Raw genomic sequence first — 13280 nt, 5'->3', positions numbered from 1 at the left:
TTATTTACAAAAAAATTACAGAAAAAAATCAAAACTTTTTTTTTTCCCAGCCTTTTTTTATTTGTTGCGCAAAAAATAAAAATCGCAGAGGTGATCAACTACCACCAAAAGAAAGCTCTATTTGTGGGAACAAAATAATAAAAAAATTGTTTGGGTACAGTGTAGCATGACCGCGCAATTGTCATTCAAATTGTGACAGCGCTGAAAGCTGAAAATTGGCTTGGGCAGGAAGGTGCGTAATTGCCTGGTATGGAAGTGGTTAAAGGAGAATTAACGCCCAACAAAGGTTAAGTCTGCAAGGGCTTTTTTTTTACCACTACCATTCCTATATTTTGGCTTTTAACATTTACAAATGCAGTCATTTAGAATTTGGATGAAAGGTTTAGCACTGGGAAACAGATACAAAGTGCATTTTATATACAACTATATAGAAAAAAGGGACAAATGAGGAGGAATGAGGGACAGCGGGACATTGCTCCAAATCAGGGACAGTCCCTCGAAATTAGGGACAGTTGGGAGCTTTGACCAACATTTGTTCACATGACAAACATACAGAATAGGAACTGTTTCTAAAGCTAGGTTATACACATAATAAAGAAGCTCCTCCAGCATGTACATCCTGGTCACCACCTGCAGGAACACAACTGATAAGAAGACATGTCTTCTATTTCTGTCCCTACTCATAAAAACACAGCACACCCTTTCTGGAATGTACTGTACTGGTCACTCTTAACGTCAAGCAGCTCTCATTTTAATTGGATAGAAGTGATTACTTGCTACTTACTTATTGGTTAAACGATTTCGATAGCTGATCACTGATTTGTTTGCACAGCGTCCGATTTGCAAGAGAACGAAGGCGACTTTCACAAAAATGGGTCCTATTGGTAGAGTAAGTTCTACAGCTGCCGCCATTTTTTACGAGACCAAATCCCCATTGAAAGAACTGGCATATGCTCCAACAAAATGGCGCCTGTTATGAAGCATCGGGAGCGGAAAACGTCATCCCTTTGCAAATTCAGACTAGTAGCGTTGGTTCAGGTGTTTCTGATGTAACACAGGTATTGTAGTGTATCCTGCGGCCATTTTTGACCCTGGCGAGATTTCGTGTAGCGTGATACAGATCAGATTCTTTTAATTAAAACATAAGCTTCCGTGCTGGGTGTTTTTTTCTTTATACGCCGAAATAGCTGCTGGCTGTGAATTAAAGTTCTGATGTATGTTTCCAGGATACAAAGTGAATGGTATGTGTGGGCGAATGAGAGGCGGAAGTGATGTATGCGGAAGTAGGCTCTCTCGTTAGTAGTTGGGTAGTGATGGCGGCTCTTTACATCTACAGCTTGCTGTGTCTCCAGTCTCTCTTTAGTCTGTCCATTCTCGGGGCCGCCGGAGACCTGACCGATGGGAACAGCGAGCACGTGAAGAGGGAGCACTCTCTTATCAAACCTTACCAAGGTGAGGAAGACATGGGACGGGTCAGGGCTCAGCTTATACAGGGGCTGCTGGATATAGTCTTGTGGGATTCAGGAGTCAGAGGCAACAGAGAGGGGTTACCATGGTCACTGAAACCCTCAGTGTAAATATACAACTGTTTTTTTTATTTACACCCAATGAGATTATTAGACGAATTACCATCTGTTTTAAAAAATGTTTTGCATGTTAGTCTCATATCGAAAATGAAGAGTTACTAAAGTTATGAAAATTCTCATACGAATTCGGAAGTGATGCCATGCATATGTATTGTATTTTTTGATAACAACTGTACTGATTAACCCCTTTGCGACAGCGCGTTCATTCTTTGCCAGGAGGCCATCATATGACGCCCTACCACGCCTTCACTGCCTGCGATTTCCCCCCCCCCCTGCAGCCCATATTGATAGTGAACTGGGATCATGCGTCCTTTGGATGCAGCTAATCGCAAATTGGGGTAAAGAGCCAATCAAGGTGGCACTTTTACCACGCGATTAGCTGTGTCCAATCACATCCGATCACCATGTAAACAGATTTAATGGTGATTGGCAATCCTCCTCTCATACTGACATAATGTGAGGAAAGGAGAGCCGAAAACTGGCAAATCCACACAGGGGACATCTGCACTGACAATCGGCACACTCATCATTAGGCTGCTTTCACACTGAGCAGTGCCAGGCATTGGCGCTAAAGCGGCGCTTTACCATCGTTTTTGTGGCACTATTCGGCTGAAAAAGGGTTAAAACCTTTGATCATTGATTTCAATGAGCAGGGGCGCTTTAGGAGTGGTGTATACACTGCGCCTACATCGCTTCAAAGATGCGGCTAGTAGGACTTTTTTTTTACCATCATGCCATTTTTTTTACCTCGGGCTTTCACATTGGAGTGAAAGGAGAGGTGCTTTACAAGTGCCATTTTTAGCGCTATAGCGCCTGCAAAGTGCCTCTGTGTCAAAGTAGCCTTGGTGTCCTGATTATCAGTGCAGCCAATTAGTGCCCCATCAGTGCAGCCAGAGTGGACTTGATTTAAATCATGACTTTTAAAGAGCAACTGTCACCTCCTCTGAACCGCTGTTGACTCACCGACAGTCCCGTTAACTTTAATGGGACAGCTGGTGATGTGGCAGTGACGCAACAAGGTGAGTGGATACCTGCTAACAGGCGCTGCAGTGATGGATCTGAAATGACAGGTGCTCTTTAAAGCGGTTCTCCACCCTAAAGTGGAGTCCCGCTGATCGGAACCCTCCCCCCCTCCGGTGTCATATTTGACACCTTTCAGGGGGGAGGGGGGTGCAGATACCTGTCTAAAGACAGGTATTTGCACCCACTTCCGGCCACACGATACGGGCAAAAGACGGGCATTCCGTCACATCCCGTCTGTCGCCCGTTGTGTGCTGGGAACACTCGGCTCCCAGCACACAGCGGGAGCCAATCGGCTGGCGCGGCGCGACTCGTGCATGCGCCGTAGGGAACCAGGCAGTGAAGCCGCAGCGCTTCACTTCCTGGTTCCCTGAGCGTGGATGGCGGGGGGAGCAGCAGAGAGACGAGCGATCGCTCGTCCTCTGCTGCGATCGGTGCTGGACTCCAGGACAGGTAAGTGTCCTAATATTAAAAGTCAGCAGCTGCAGTATTTGTAGCTGCTGACTTTTAATGTTATTTTCCCGTGGCACATCCGCTTTAAGGCCCCTTTCACATTTGTACGACTTTTCCTGCAAATTTGGACCGAGTTGCATGACAAGTCGTGCCCCATCATTCCCAATGATAACCATTCATATATGTGCGACTTCAAAGTAGACCCTGTACTACTTTGGTCTGTCTTTGATGCAAGTTGAGGTCCATAGACCTCAAGTTTACTCGGCCATTCCTTGAAATTGCATGACTTTCAAGTTGCAGCTATGTGAAAGGAGCCTACGTGTAAGGACTCATTCTTGCTGGTAGCTAGAAAGCTCTATTTCAAAAAAATTATAAAATTTCATCTGAGTACAGTGTTGCATGACCGCGCAATTGTCATTCAAAGTGTCACAGCGCTGAAAGTTGAAAATTGTCCCTAGGTTTTTTTTTTTTTTTTTTTGATAGTCTCCGCTCTATTAAAAAAAAAGGTCAGATTCACCCTTTCTGCTTACCATTATCATTGAAAGAAAATCGCAAATTTTAGGTTGCCACCGGAAAAGTAATAGAGGTGAAATCTTCCAATGGGGACACTAGTTCTGGTGACCTGGGGGTCCCCAAGGCATTCCCTTAACTTGCAGGGATTTCCTCTCAATTCCTGTTTTGGCTTTGTGACAGGAAGTGAAAGTCAAACAAAAAGCCTTTATCGTTCAAACATTTTCACACTTTTAGCCCAGGTTCACACTGGGCTGCTGGAGTGAAGTCGTGCGAGTTTAGCACGGCTTCATTCCCCACTGCATGGTAAAAATTTGCCCAGAGTTAACTTTTAAAATGGATGTAAACTTGGTGTGTAAAAATCTCATATTAGTTTTACATGTTAAAGTGGTCCTAAAGGTTTTTACTTTCATGCATTTTATGAGAGCAGAGCTGTGGGAGGGACACCGCTGTGCGCAGAGCTGTGGGAGGGACACCGCTGTGCGCAGAGCTGTGGGAGGGACACCGCTGTGCGCAGAGCTGTGGGAGGGACACCGCTGTGCGCAGAGCTGTGGGAGGGACACCGCTGTGCGCAGAGCTGTGGGAGGGACACCGCTGTGCGCAGAGCTGTGGGAGGGACACCGCTGTGCGCAGAGCTGTGGGAGGGACACCGCTGTGCGCAGAGCTGTGGGAGGGACACCGCTGTGCGCAGAGCTGTGGAGGGGACACCGCTGTGGAAGGGACACTGCTGTGCAGAGAGTAGAGCTGTGGAAGGGACTCAGTAGGTCCAACCACTGCAGCCTGCGTGTAGAAAACTGCCAGAGGTGGCAGAGACAATGCCAGTCACTCTGCAGAATGGGGAAGTCAGCAATGTCTGGTTTTTATTACAGGAAGCTCCTGCACCAAGGACAAAGTTTCATAGTAGATTACTGCACAGATCTGGAAGAAATACACACAGGACACCAAGATATGAATAATATTACACATGCCTTCTGGATGTAAAAAATTTTTTTGTTAAGCCCGGAGTTTAGCCTTTAACCTAAAGTTTTTTTTTTTTTTTTTGGGGCGGGGGGGGGGGGGGCAGCACCAAACACTCCAGGTAAGTGCAATTGTTTGCAATCCATTACCTGCAACCAGCTTCTTCTGGTAAAAGAAGAAAACTTGCCTATAGTGCTTTACTCATTGTCCTTAGATACTGCCCTGAGTGGCTGTCTAGTGGCGCTGTGGGAGTTAATAGCAGCTGCTATTTAGAAAAGTTGTGCCACTTGTCTGCAACCTTCTGCCCATCCAGCTGGGTTTTACATATAATTTACCATTTATTGTAAGCGCCTAAAGTTCAAATGAATTGTGAATGCAGTCACAGCCTGAGTAGAAAAATAACTTGTCCTTTTGTCAGCAGCTGCAAAAAACAAAAAAAAACCTTATCCCGCTCTACAACTTTCTGGCAGGGGAGTGTTTTTTTTCTTTTTAGGCTGTGGCTGCTTTAGAACTAAAACAGGACACTGAGCATCTTTTGTGTTGATGCGCCTGAAATGCGTTTTGTTTTTAGGTCCATATTTTTATTTTGTAATTTTTTTTTTCCCCCCAGCAAGCACATATATCATAGACGCCTCAATACAAAGCAATCCTCGCTCCCTTATGCTGATCATTCAACGCCTTTAGTTTCCCCTCCATCGGTGGAATGTGGATGTGGGGAAACAGTGTTCTACTAAGCCCCCCATCTTAGAGTAACTTGAATTTCTGCCATTTCTAGATATCCAACAGTACACATCTAAGTTGCATACAACATTTGTTTTAGAAATATTAATATATTAAACAGCATCTTTTTCAACATGTTGTTCATTTAGATCTCCAGATAAGGAGAAAATTCTCCACCTGATTTAAACTCCAAGTGAAGATGGGGATTAAAAATTGCCTGTTGCCAGTTGAGATGTCCAGGTGCTTTGGCTACCTGTCTGCTGGCATTTATCCTGCAACACACTAGTATTGTATTAGTCTTAATGGTTAGGAGGGATGGCATCCATAGTAAGCCAAGGATTTGCATTGGAAGGTTAGCGATTATGTATGTGATTTATATCGGGGATTATTTCTCACTAGTTCTCCATACATTGTCATTTGTAGCTGCAAAGGCTTTTCCTCCTGTTCCCATTAGAGCTTTCCCTATTTTTATCCCTTCAAACTGTGTAGCTAAAAACGACAGTAGTAATTTAAAATTGATAGCTATTTTCCCTCTTTGGATGGACAAATTCTAGACATCGGATAGTAGGAGAATTTTTTCTTTTTTGGGTTTCCTATTCTAGTTTGCTTTATCTGGTTTTGTTAGATCTTTCTCAGTGACACCCTGCCTTGAGGAGCTGTAACGCTTGGCTACTGTAGAACAAAGAGAATAACACAGCCACTCCTAGTAGACTCAATTGCCTGGTTAAGGTAGTGGTTGTATGTTGTCATGTCTGTCCTAAGAAAATCGGTCATACACCAACCAATATATAACCAGTTTTAAAGGTATATGAAGCAAAATTTTGGCCACCAAAACATAAGTCCGAAAATGATGATGGCCCCGAAAACGCACGCGATTCTATTGCAATTCTTCCACCATTTTACTGTGCTTATGGTGTGTTTTTTCATAGGTCATGTGACTTCAAAACCGCATCAAAAACATAACATGGGTGCATTATTGATGTGTTCTTGCTGCATTTTCAATGCATTTCAATAGGAAGGTGCATTTTTGGTGCGTCTTTTTTTTTTTTTCCCTGATCAGAAATGCAGCAAGCAGGATTTTTAACACCACAATCTAAGTGCAATGAACCTTTGTGAAGACAAACATAGAATTTAAAGGGATACATTTTTCTTAAGCTTTTTATGGCTCTAAAGGTGCCAATAAATTTATATTCATTTAAATACATAATATTAATTAAAATGTGAAATACAATTTTGTGTATATATATTATAATATATATTTTTTAAAACTGTAATTTTCAGTTGTCAGTCAAGCACATTAACATTTTTATTCGGTGCCCCTCTAGTATACACCCTTCAGTGTTTAATCAGTTTTAAAGTAATATTTTTATCATAAAGCTCATCGGACTTGCATTAAAATGCCAGGTGAACTTGACTTGCTCAGGCCCCTGTCACCTTTACAGGTCAACTATTAGTAGGTTTAGACATCAGAAATTTCCTGTGCCTGCAGTTGGACTTTAATGCCTCATACACATGATCGGATTTCCATCGGACATATCCATGGTTTTTTGTCCGAAGGGTATTGGCCGTGAACTTGTTCTGCATACAGACTTTTTCAGCCAATGTACACAAAACTACTTGTTTTTTCAGCTCTTTAGTGCCACCCTTTGGGCAACTTCTGCTAATGTCTGATGGTTAGCATTGGTTCGGAGCATGCGTGTTTATACTTTAGTCCAATTTTAGTCCGGACTTGTGTACACACGATTGGATAATCCGACGGAACACATTTGTTGTCGGACAATTTGAGAGCATGCTATTCAAAATTTGTTGTAAATTTCTACAATAATTGTCCGATGGAGCATACAGACGGTCAGATTATCCGACAAAACAAGTCCATCACACAATTGTCAGAATATCTGATCGTCTGCCTTTAGAATAACTTTGCAACCCATTCTTCCCACCTCCCTCCTCTGTTCCAGTAGGTCAAACATGCATCCTTAATTTAATTATATGGTCAGTCATTGCAGCTTGCATGCACTTGTTGTAGTCTTGGTGGAAAATGTTACCTGTGGCTTTTAAGGATTCTATTTTTTTCCACTGTTCTAAAAAAATCTTCTCTTTTGTGCCCCTACCTAGCCACATGTATAGGCAGTGCACTGACTTTATTTTTGTTTTCTGTTTTAACTTTATTTTTTATTTTTTTAGGTGTGGGTTCTAGTTCAATGCCACTATGGGATTTCATGGGTAGTACAATGCTTACAAGTCAATACGTCCGTTTAACTCCTGATGAGCGGAGTAAAGAGGGTTCTATCTGGAATAGAATAGTAAGTTAAAGTGTTCTACAAAAAACCTAATGCCTGAAATGAAGTATCTCAAAAATAGTGTGTTCAGTAATTGTTTGGGTGTTTTCTTTTCAGCCTTGTTTTTTGAAGGACTGGGAGCTACATGTCCATTTCCGGATACATGGAGCAGGAAAGAAGAACCTACACGGAGATGGCTTTGCACTTTGGTATGCAAAGGATAGGTTAGAGCCAGGTAGATCATTACTGTCATCTTTTTTTTTTTTGCTTGCCCGCTTTGTTGATTGGCAGTCACTAATAACTTTCCATAACCTCTTTAAGGTCCTGTGTTTGGAAACCATGATAAATTTCATGGTCTGGCAGTCTTTGTTGACACCTATCCTAATGATGAAACAACAGAGGTGAGTGTTATTCCTGCATACTGCTTGGTCTTTTCTATTTTTTTTTTTATTTCCTTCCACACTGCCTTCAGTGGATTACCGATTACCAAGTTCACTTCAGGCAATGCTTTTTGAGAAGTGTATGCATGTAAGCTTCTCCAAAAGAAAGACTTCTGGGTAAATTCATTTTTTTTTTTTTTTTTTCATGTCAGCTCTGTAAGTGAGTGTCTTTCACTGGTTATTTAAACAGTTGCATAGCCTTTTCCAAACCATAGCATCTATATGGGCACTACCATTTTTTGGCCTCAGAAGTACGGTAGCTGAAAGTTCTGTTTGGGGGGTGGCATTCTAGATAAGGTCCTTTCTCATTGGAAAATGATTGCTTGTGCCCCCTTTTATGGACAACATATGATGGGTGTTTTTATTCAGTTCTCCAGTATTAGGTTTTGCACAACACTCTTTTAGGAAACTTATTCAGGGTCCCTTTTACCTTTTCATATTTTAATGTTCATGGTAGACTGTCAAGTTCACCTATTTGCTGTGTCACCTCTCTGGTCTATAACATTTTCCCTTCATGTGTATAAATCTAAATCTACACTTGCAAATCAATCTGAAGTGCTGAAACTTGCTGTTTCAAACAAAAATTGTGAATAAAACTCATGAAACTTAGTGATACAATGCTGTACCACTAAAATGTATGTAAGATATTCCCTTCAGCTTGTGTCACCAAACAGAACAGCAGGGAGTGGGGAGAGTGAATTTAAACATGTAGATTTTCTGATAAGGTTTACTTTAAAGTGATTGTAAAGGCTGAAGGTTTTTTACCTTTATGCATTGGGTAAAAAAAAACATCTCTGTGTAGTAGCGCTCCCCCCCCCGGCTCGCCCTAATACTTATCTGAGCCTGATCTTCCAGCAATGCGCATGAGGGGACTCTCCCTATTCATTAGCTAAGACAGCAGTGGGCTCCCACTGCTGTCGGTCACAGCCAGTGAGCCAATGAGGAGAGAGGTGGATCCGAGGCGCTGCTCTGTGTGTGAATTGACACTCAGAGCCCCAGCTTGGGAGCCCCCATTTCAAGTTGCTTGCACTGGAGGCACTCGGCAAGAGGGGAGGGGTCAGGAGCACCGGCAGGGGAACCTAAGAGGAGGAGGTTTAGGGCTGCTCTGTGAAAAAGAAAATACTGCACAGAGCAGGTAAATGTATAGTTTGTTTTTGTTTTTTTAAGTTTACTTTAACATCACTTTAAGACACTAAAAAAGTGCCTATTTGAGATATATAAATTAAATTCTATAGAAAAAAAATTCCCCATTTTAGAATATATTTTTAATAATGAGTTTGGGATTAAAAGTACAATTTCAGTATTTGCAGATAACACCAAGCTATGTAGGGGAATGACATAAAGATTTGTGGATTTGGAGGTTTCTGTTTGTTTTTTGTTTGTTTTTTTCCCTATTGTGTGAACTAGATGGGATTTTGTGTGCGTGTGTGTGTTCTTTTTTTTTTTTTTTTTTTTTTTTTCCCAACCAGATTAACTATGTACCTATATCCTTGGTAATATTCTTGTATATTAGAACTTGCTATTCTATTATTTTAACTAGTTTAAGCTACTTATCAAGCAGCTTAGTATCTTATGTTTTGTAAAAATGATGTTGTCCTTATTTTTGTCCAAACTCTGTTTGCAGCGTGTTTATCCTTATATCTCTGTTATGGTGAACAATGGCTCTGTAGAGTATGATCACAGCAAAGATGGGCGGACAGCTGAATTGGCGGGTTGCACAGCTGATCTTCGCAATGCCAACCATGACACGTTTGTAGCCATACGCTATTCCCGTGGGCGTCTTACGGTGAGACATTTGTTCAATAAAGTTGGCTTCCCTAAGTGTTTAGATATATGCATTAATTGGGTTGCTAAATGTCAGAAATTACCTTATCACTAGTTTGTGATTTTCGTATTGCTTTTTATTTTCTCGTCAAGTACAGAACATTTCTATATAAATTAAACAGGTCATTTGGTCAGATTTTCTTTCAACAATTGGTATAGCACGGAACATATGTCAGAATTTTATCTGTCTGTCATGTTAGAGGATTCCTATTACTTTTAGTGTGATCTTCAGAGCAGTAAATGAGAGACTCTCCCCAAAGGGGTCATTGCAATATTTACAACTGAAATATAAACCTGAAAAGTGGTAAACTCTTGTGCCAAAACTGCGAAAAAAAAAAAAAAAAAGTATGTAAAAATGTCAGCTCTAAAATAGTATTATCATGCTTAGCTGGTTAAAAATGGTGACTTATGGTCTTTAATTGTAATATTTCTGTATTTCATAAAGGTGATGACTGACATCGAAGGTAAAAATGAATGGAAGAATTGCGTTGACATTTCAGGTGTTAGATTACCAACAGGATACTATTTTGGAGCAACTGCTGCAACTGGAGACTTGTCAGGTTAAAAAGATTGTTCTTAAACACAGTTATTTGCTTACTAAAACTCTGGCACATATACTAAAGGCATCTTTTTTTTTTTTTCTCCTATAGATAACCATGATATTATCTCCATGAAGGTTTACCAGCTCACGGTTGAACATTCACCTGATGAAGAGAACATTGACTGGACTAAAATAGAGCCCAGTGTTAGCCTGTTAAAGTCTCCAAAAGGTGAGCATAAAATGTGTTTTTTTTTTTATTTTTATTGACATGTATTTATATTTCTCTAGTACTGAAAATCTAGTATTGGGTGTAATTTGATGTCTTGCAAAACCCACCATTCTAGCTTCAGAATAAGATGCACAAGGTAGATGGTGAAGTATATGTGAACCCTTGGCTTGTAAAACAACCAATTTAGTTTTAAAATAGAAATGAAAGGCAAAACGTGTGTGTGTGTGTGTGTGTGTGTGTGTTTGTAATACTTCTGTGGGTATCTTTTATCTAGCTTTACCCTCATATAGTATTCTCAGGTTAAGCCCTGGTTCACACTGACTGTGGGATTGAAATTGGGCGCGGCGCGTTTAGCTGAACTCCCCCCGATTTCATCCCTGCATGTCAGTCCTGACTTCAGAGGAGATTTCAGAGACGATGTCAATGGAAATCGCACCCTGGGAATCTGTGCGGCGCTGCACCGATTTGGAAGCTGCCATTGATGCCTATTTGGCATGGGATTTGCATCAGCGTGAACCAGACCTCTAGGACCCTCCATAGGGCTATTCTGACAAAGTGCTAGCACTCTCTGATTAGTACTGAAGCTCGCCTGACTGTTCTTGAACATTCTATGATGGTCTTTTTAACCACTTCTACTTACTGTATATACTCGAGTATAAGCAGAGTTTTTTTAGGGCTGAAAATACCCCCCTCTGCTTATACAGTGTACCTGAAGGGTTGTGAGTGTCCATTGTTTAAAAGTCGTGGCTTCCCCCTGGTCCCTTCCATGATAGGCATTTCCCAGCAGACACTGTGTTCAGTGTTCCGCCAATCACGGACGTCCTTTTCATCCTCGGACAAGAGAACGTCCGTGATAGGCGGAATACTGAACACCGTGTCTGCTGGGAAACCGAGGATGAGAAGACGTCCGTAATGGGCTGCTGGGAAACGCCTATCTGGGAACGGGACCAGGAGAGCGCAACTTTTAAAAAATAAAATGGATGCCGGTGCCTGTAAAAATTTCAGGTACACTGACTTGGGCACAGTGAGGTGTGCAAATTGGCATTGTTGACCCTCTTTTCCACTTACAGTGGCTGCTGCATTCTCACCCTAGGCTTATACGCGAATCAGTAAGTTTTTCCCAGTTTCTTGGGGTAAAATTAGGTACCTCAGCTTATACTTGAGTGTATATACTATAATTTTCTGATTAAAGTTCCACTTTAAAGTGAAAAATCTAGGGTTATGACACCCTCCATATGATTAATCAAATCGGGAATGTAGAAGCTGCTGCTGTTTGAGCAATTGCAGATAAAGGGATCTAAGGTTTCATGCAATATTGCCGTGTTTGATGCATGTTGATAATAAATGTTAATACAAATTGGTCGGTTATGCAGAGCTTTAAATATATTCTTTATGTATATTTTCCAGATAATGTTGACGATCCAACTGGCAACTTTCGCAGTGGCCCTCTAACTGGCTGGAAAGTGTTCTTGCTACTTCTCGCTGCTCTCTTGGGTATTATAGTCTGCGCTGTAGTTGGAGCCGTAGTGTTTCAAAAACGTCAAGAAAGAAACAAGAGATTCTACTAGCCAGGCATGCTGGGAATAAAAATTCTGAAATGTGAACTCTCCTTTTCCAGAAAATGGATTCTACAATGCAGTTTCTTATGTGGGTTAAAAAGAAGATAATTTAAGTGGTATTTTCGTACTTTTTATTTACAATGACAAGAATATCCTCTGGAAGTGGGTACAGGAGTAACAATTTTTGAGGTTTGCAACTGATTTTTTTTTTTTGGGGGGGGTTTAAATCAGAATGATTTGATTTATTTTTTTAATATAAATGCCTAACTTTAGTGGAGCATGCTTGAAAGAGTTTTGGGCCAAGACATGGCTGTATAGTTTTGCATAGATGCTACACCTACAAAGCCTGCTCTTGATGTATTCTGCAGTGTGTTCTTCAATGCTGACCGATAATCTGATGTAGCCTTTAAGCAGCCCAATCCTGTGGATTAAAATGACTGCTTGCACAGAACTGTGTCAATGACAGCTTGGGGTCTGGAAGATCTTGCATTTGGTTGCTCTATTTACTTTTTGTTTCTTACTGACGCTCAGATGTTTACAAAAAAGAAGAAAGAAGACATTTTGCCTTGGCCTGCACTACATATCTTCTAAATCCCTCGAGTATGATTGTATACCACCGTTTCTTTTCTTTTGCTTTATTTTAAAATCAAAAATGTTCAGGGGTTTCCTGTAAGAGTGTAAGAATATTTGGCTGTGTCCAAAGTGGCTACCCATTAAAGAAAAGAAAACGTGTCTCACGTCTCAAGTTTCTCTTTGTGGTTTTATGGGAGTTAAGCTGTTTAGTATGAGAAGGTTTCCTTGTGCATTCATTAAAAATGTACCTTCTTTTATAAATTCTGTATCATCACAAGCCATGTAATATTTAAGCTTCAGCTAGACCATTTAGGTTTCTGCCTCTTGCACTATAACTGGTCAGTCCATCTTGCACTCTCAAAGATGCAGCAAGGATAAGTTCAGACTCGTTAAAAAAAAATAAAAACAATTACTAAATGTGCATATTGTTGCAAATATATTTTTTATTTAGGAGCCTGTAAAGCATTGCACCTGCGATTAGCAGATCATGGTTGCAATTTCAGGCTCCTGCAAGCTGTCGGTGTAGCTGCCTGCCTGCACCTCTTACAGGTAGTTACTGAATGACAGGAAGGATCACTGAACTACCTAG

The 13280-nt window shown here is 41.1% G+C and overlaps 1 protein-coding gene across 1 annotated transcript; it reads left to right on the top strand.

Moving 5' to 3' along the window:
* Window positions 1-1272: 1272 nt before the first annotated feature.
* LMAN2 (lectin, mannose binding 2) lies at window positions 1273-12858 on the top strand. Its single transcript, XM_040344381.1, has 8 exons — window positions 1273-1452; window positions 7431-7549; window positions 7643-7760; window positions 7847-7926; window positions 9590-9751; window positions 10235-10349; window positions 10440-10559; window positions 11967-12858. Exons 1-8 carry the CDS (start codon window positions 1314-1316, stop codon window positions 12125-12127), a joined length of 1014 nt encoding a protein of 337 aa, XP_040200315.1. The 5' UTR covers window positions 1273-1313; the 3' UTR covers window positions 12128-12858.
* Window positions 12859-13280: the final 422 nt, after the last annotated feature.

This window comes from Rana temporaria, chromosome 3 (assembly GCF_905171775.1).
Source record: "Rana temporaria chromosome 3, aRanTem1.1, whole genome shotgun sequence".
NCBI classification, from domain to species: Eukaryota; Metazoa; Chordata; class Amphibia; order Anura; family Ranidae; genus Rana; species Rana temporaria.
This window is presented reverse-complemented; position numbering and strand designations above follow the sequence as displayed.

Excerpts from the sequence above, each read along its gene's own strand:
- LMAN2 (XM_040344381.1), top strand. The coding sequence starts at position 1,314 with ATGGCGGCTCTTTACATCTACAGCTTGCTGTGTCTCCAGTCTCTCTTT. Across the intron at positions 7,550-7,642 it reads GTTCTATCTGGAATAGAATA|CCTTGTTTTTTGAAGGACTG; the intron begins GTAAGTTAAAGT and ends TTTTCTTTTCAG. Across the intron at positions 10,560-11,966 it reads CCTGTTAAAGTCTCCAAAAG|ATAATGTTGACGATCCAACT; the intron begins GTGAGCATAAAA and ends TATATTTTCCAG.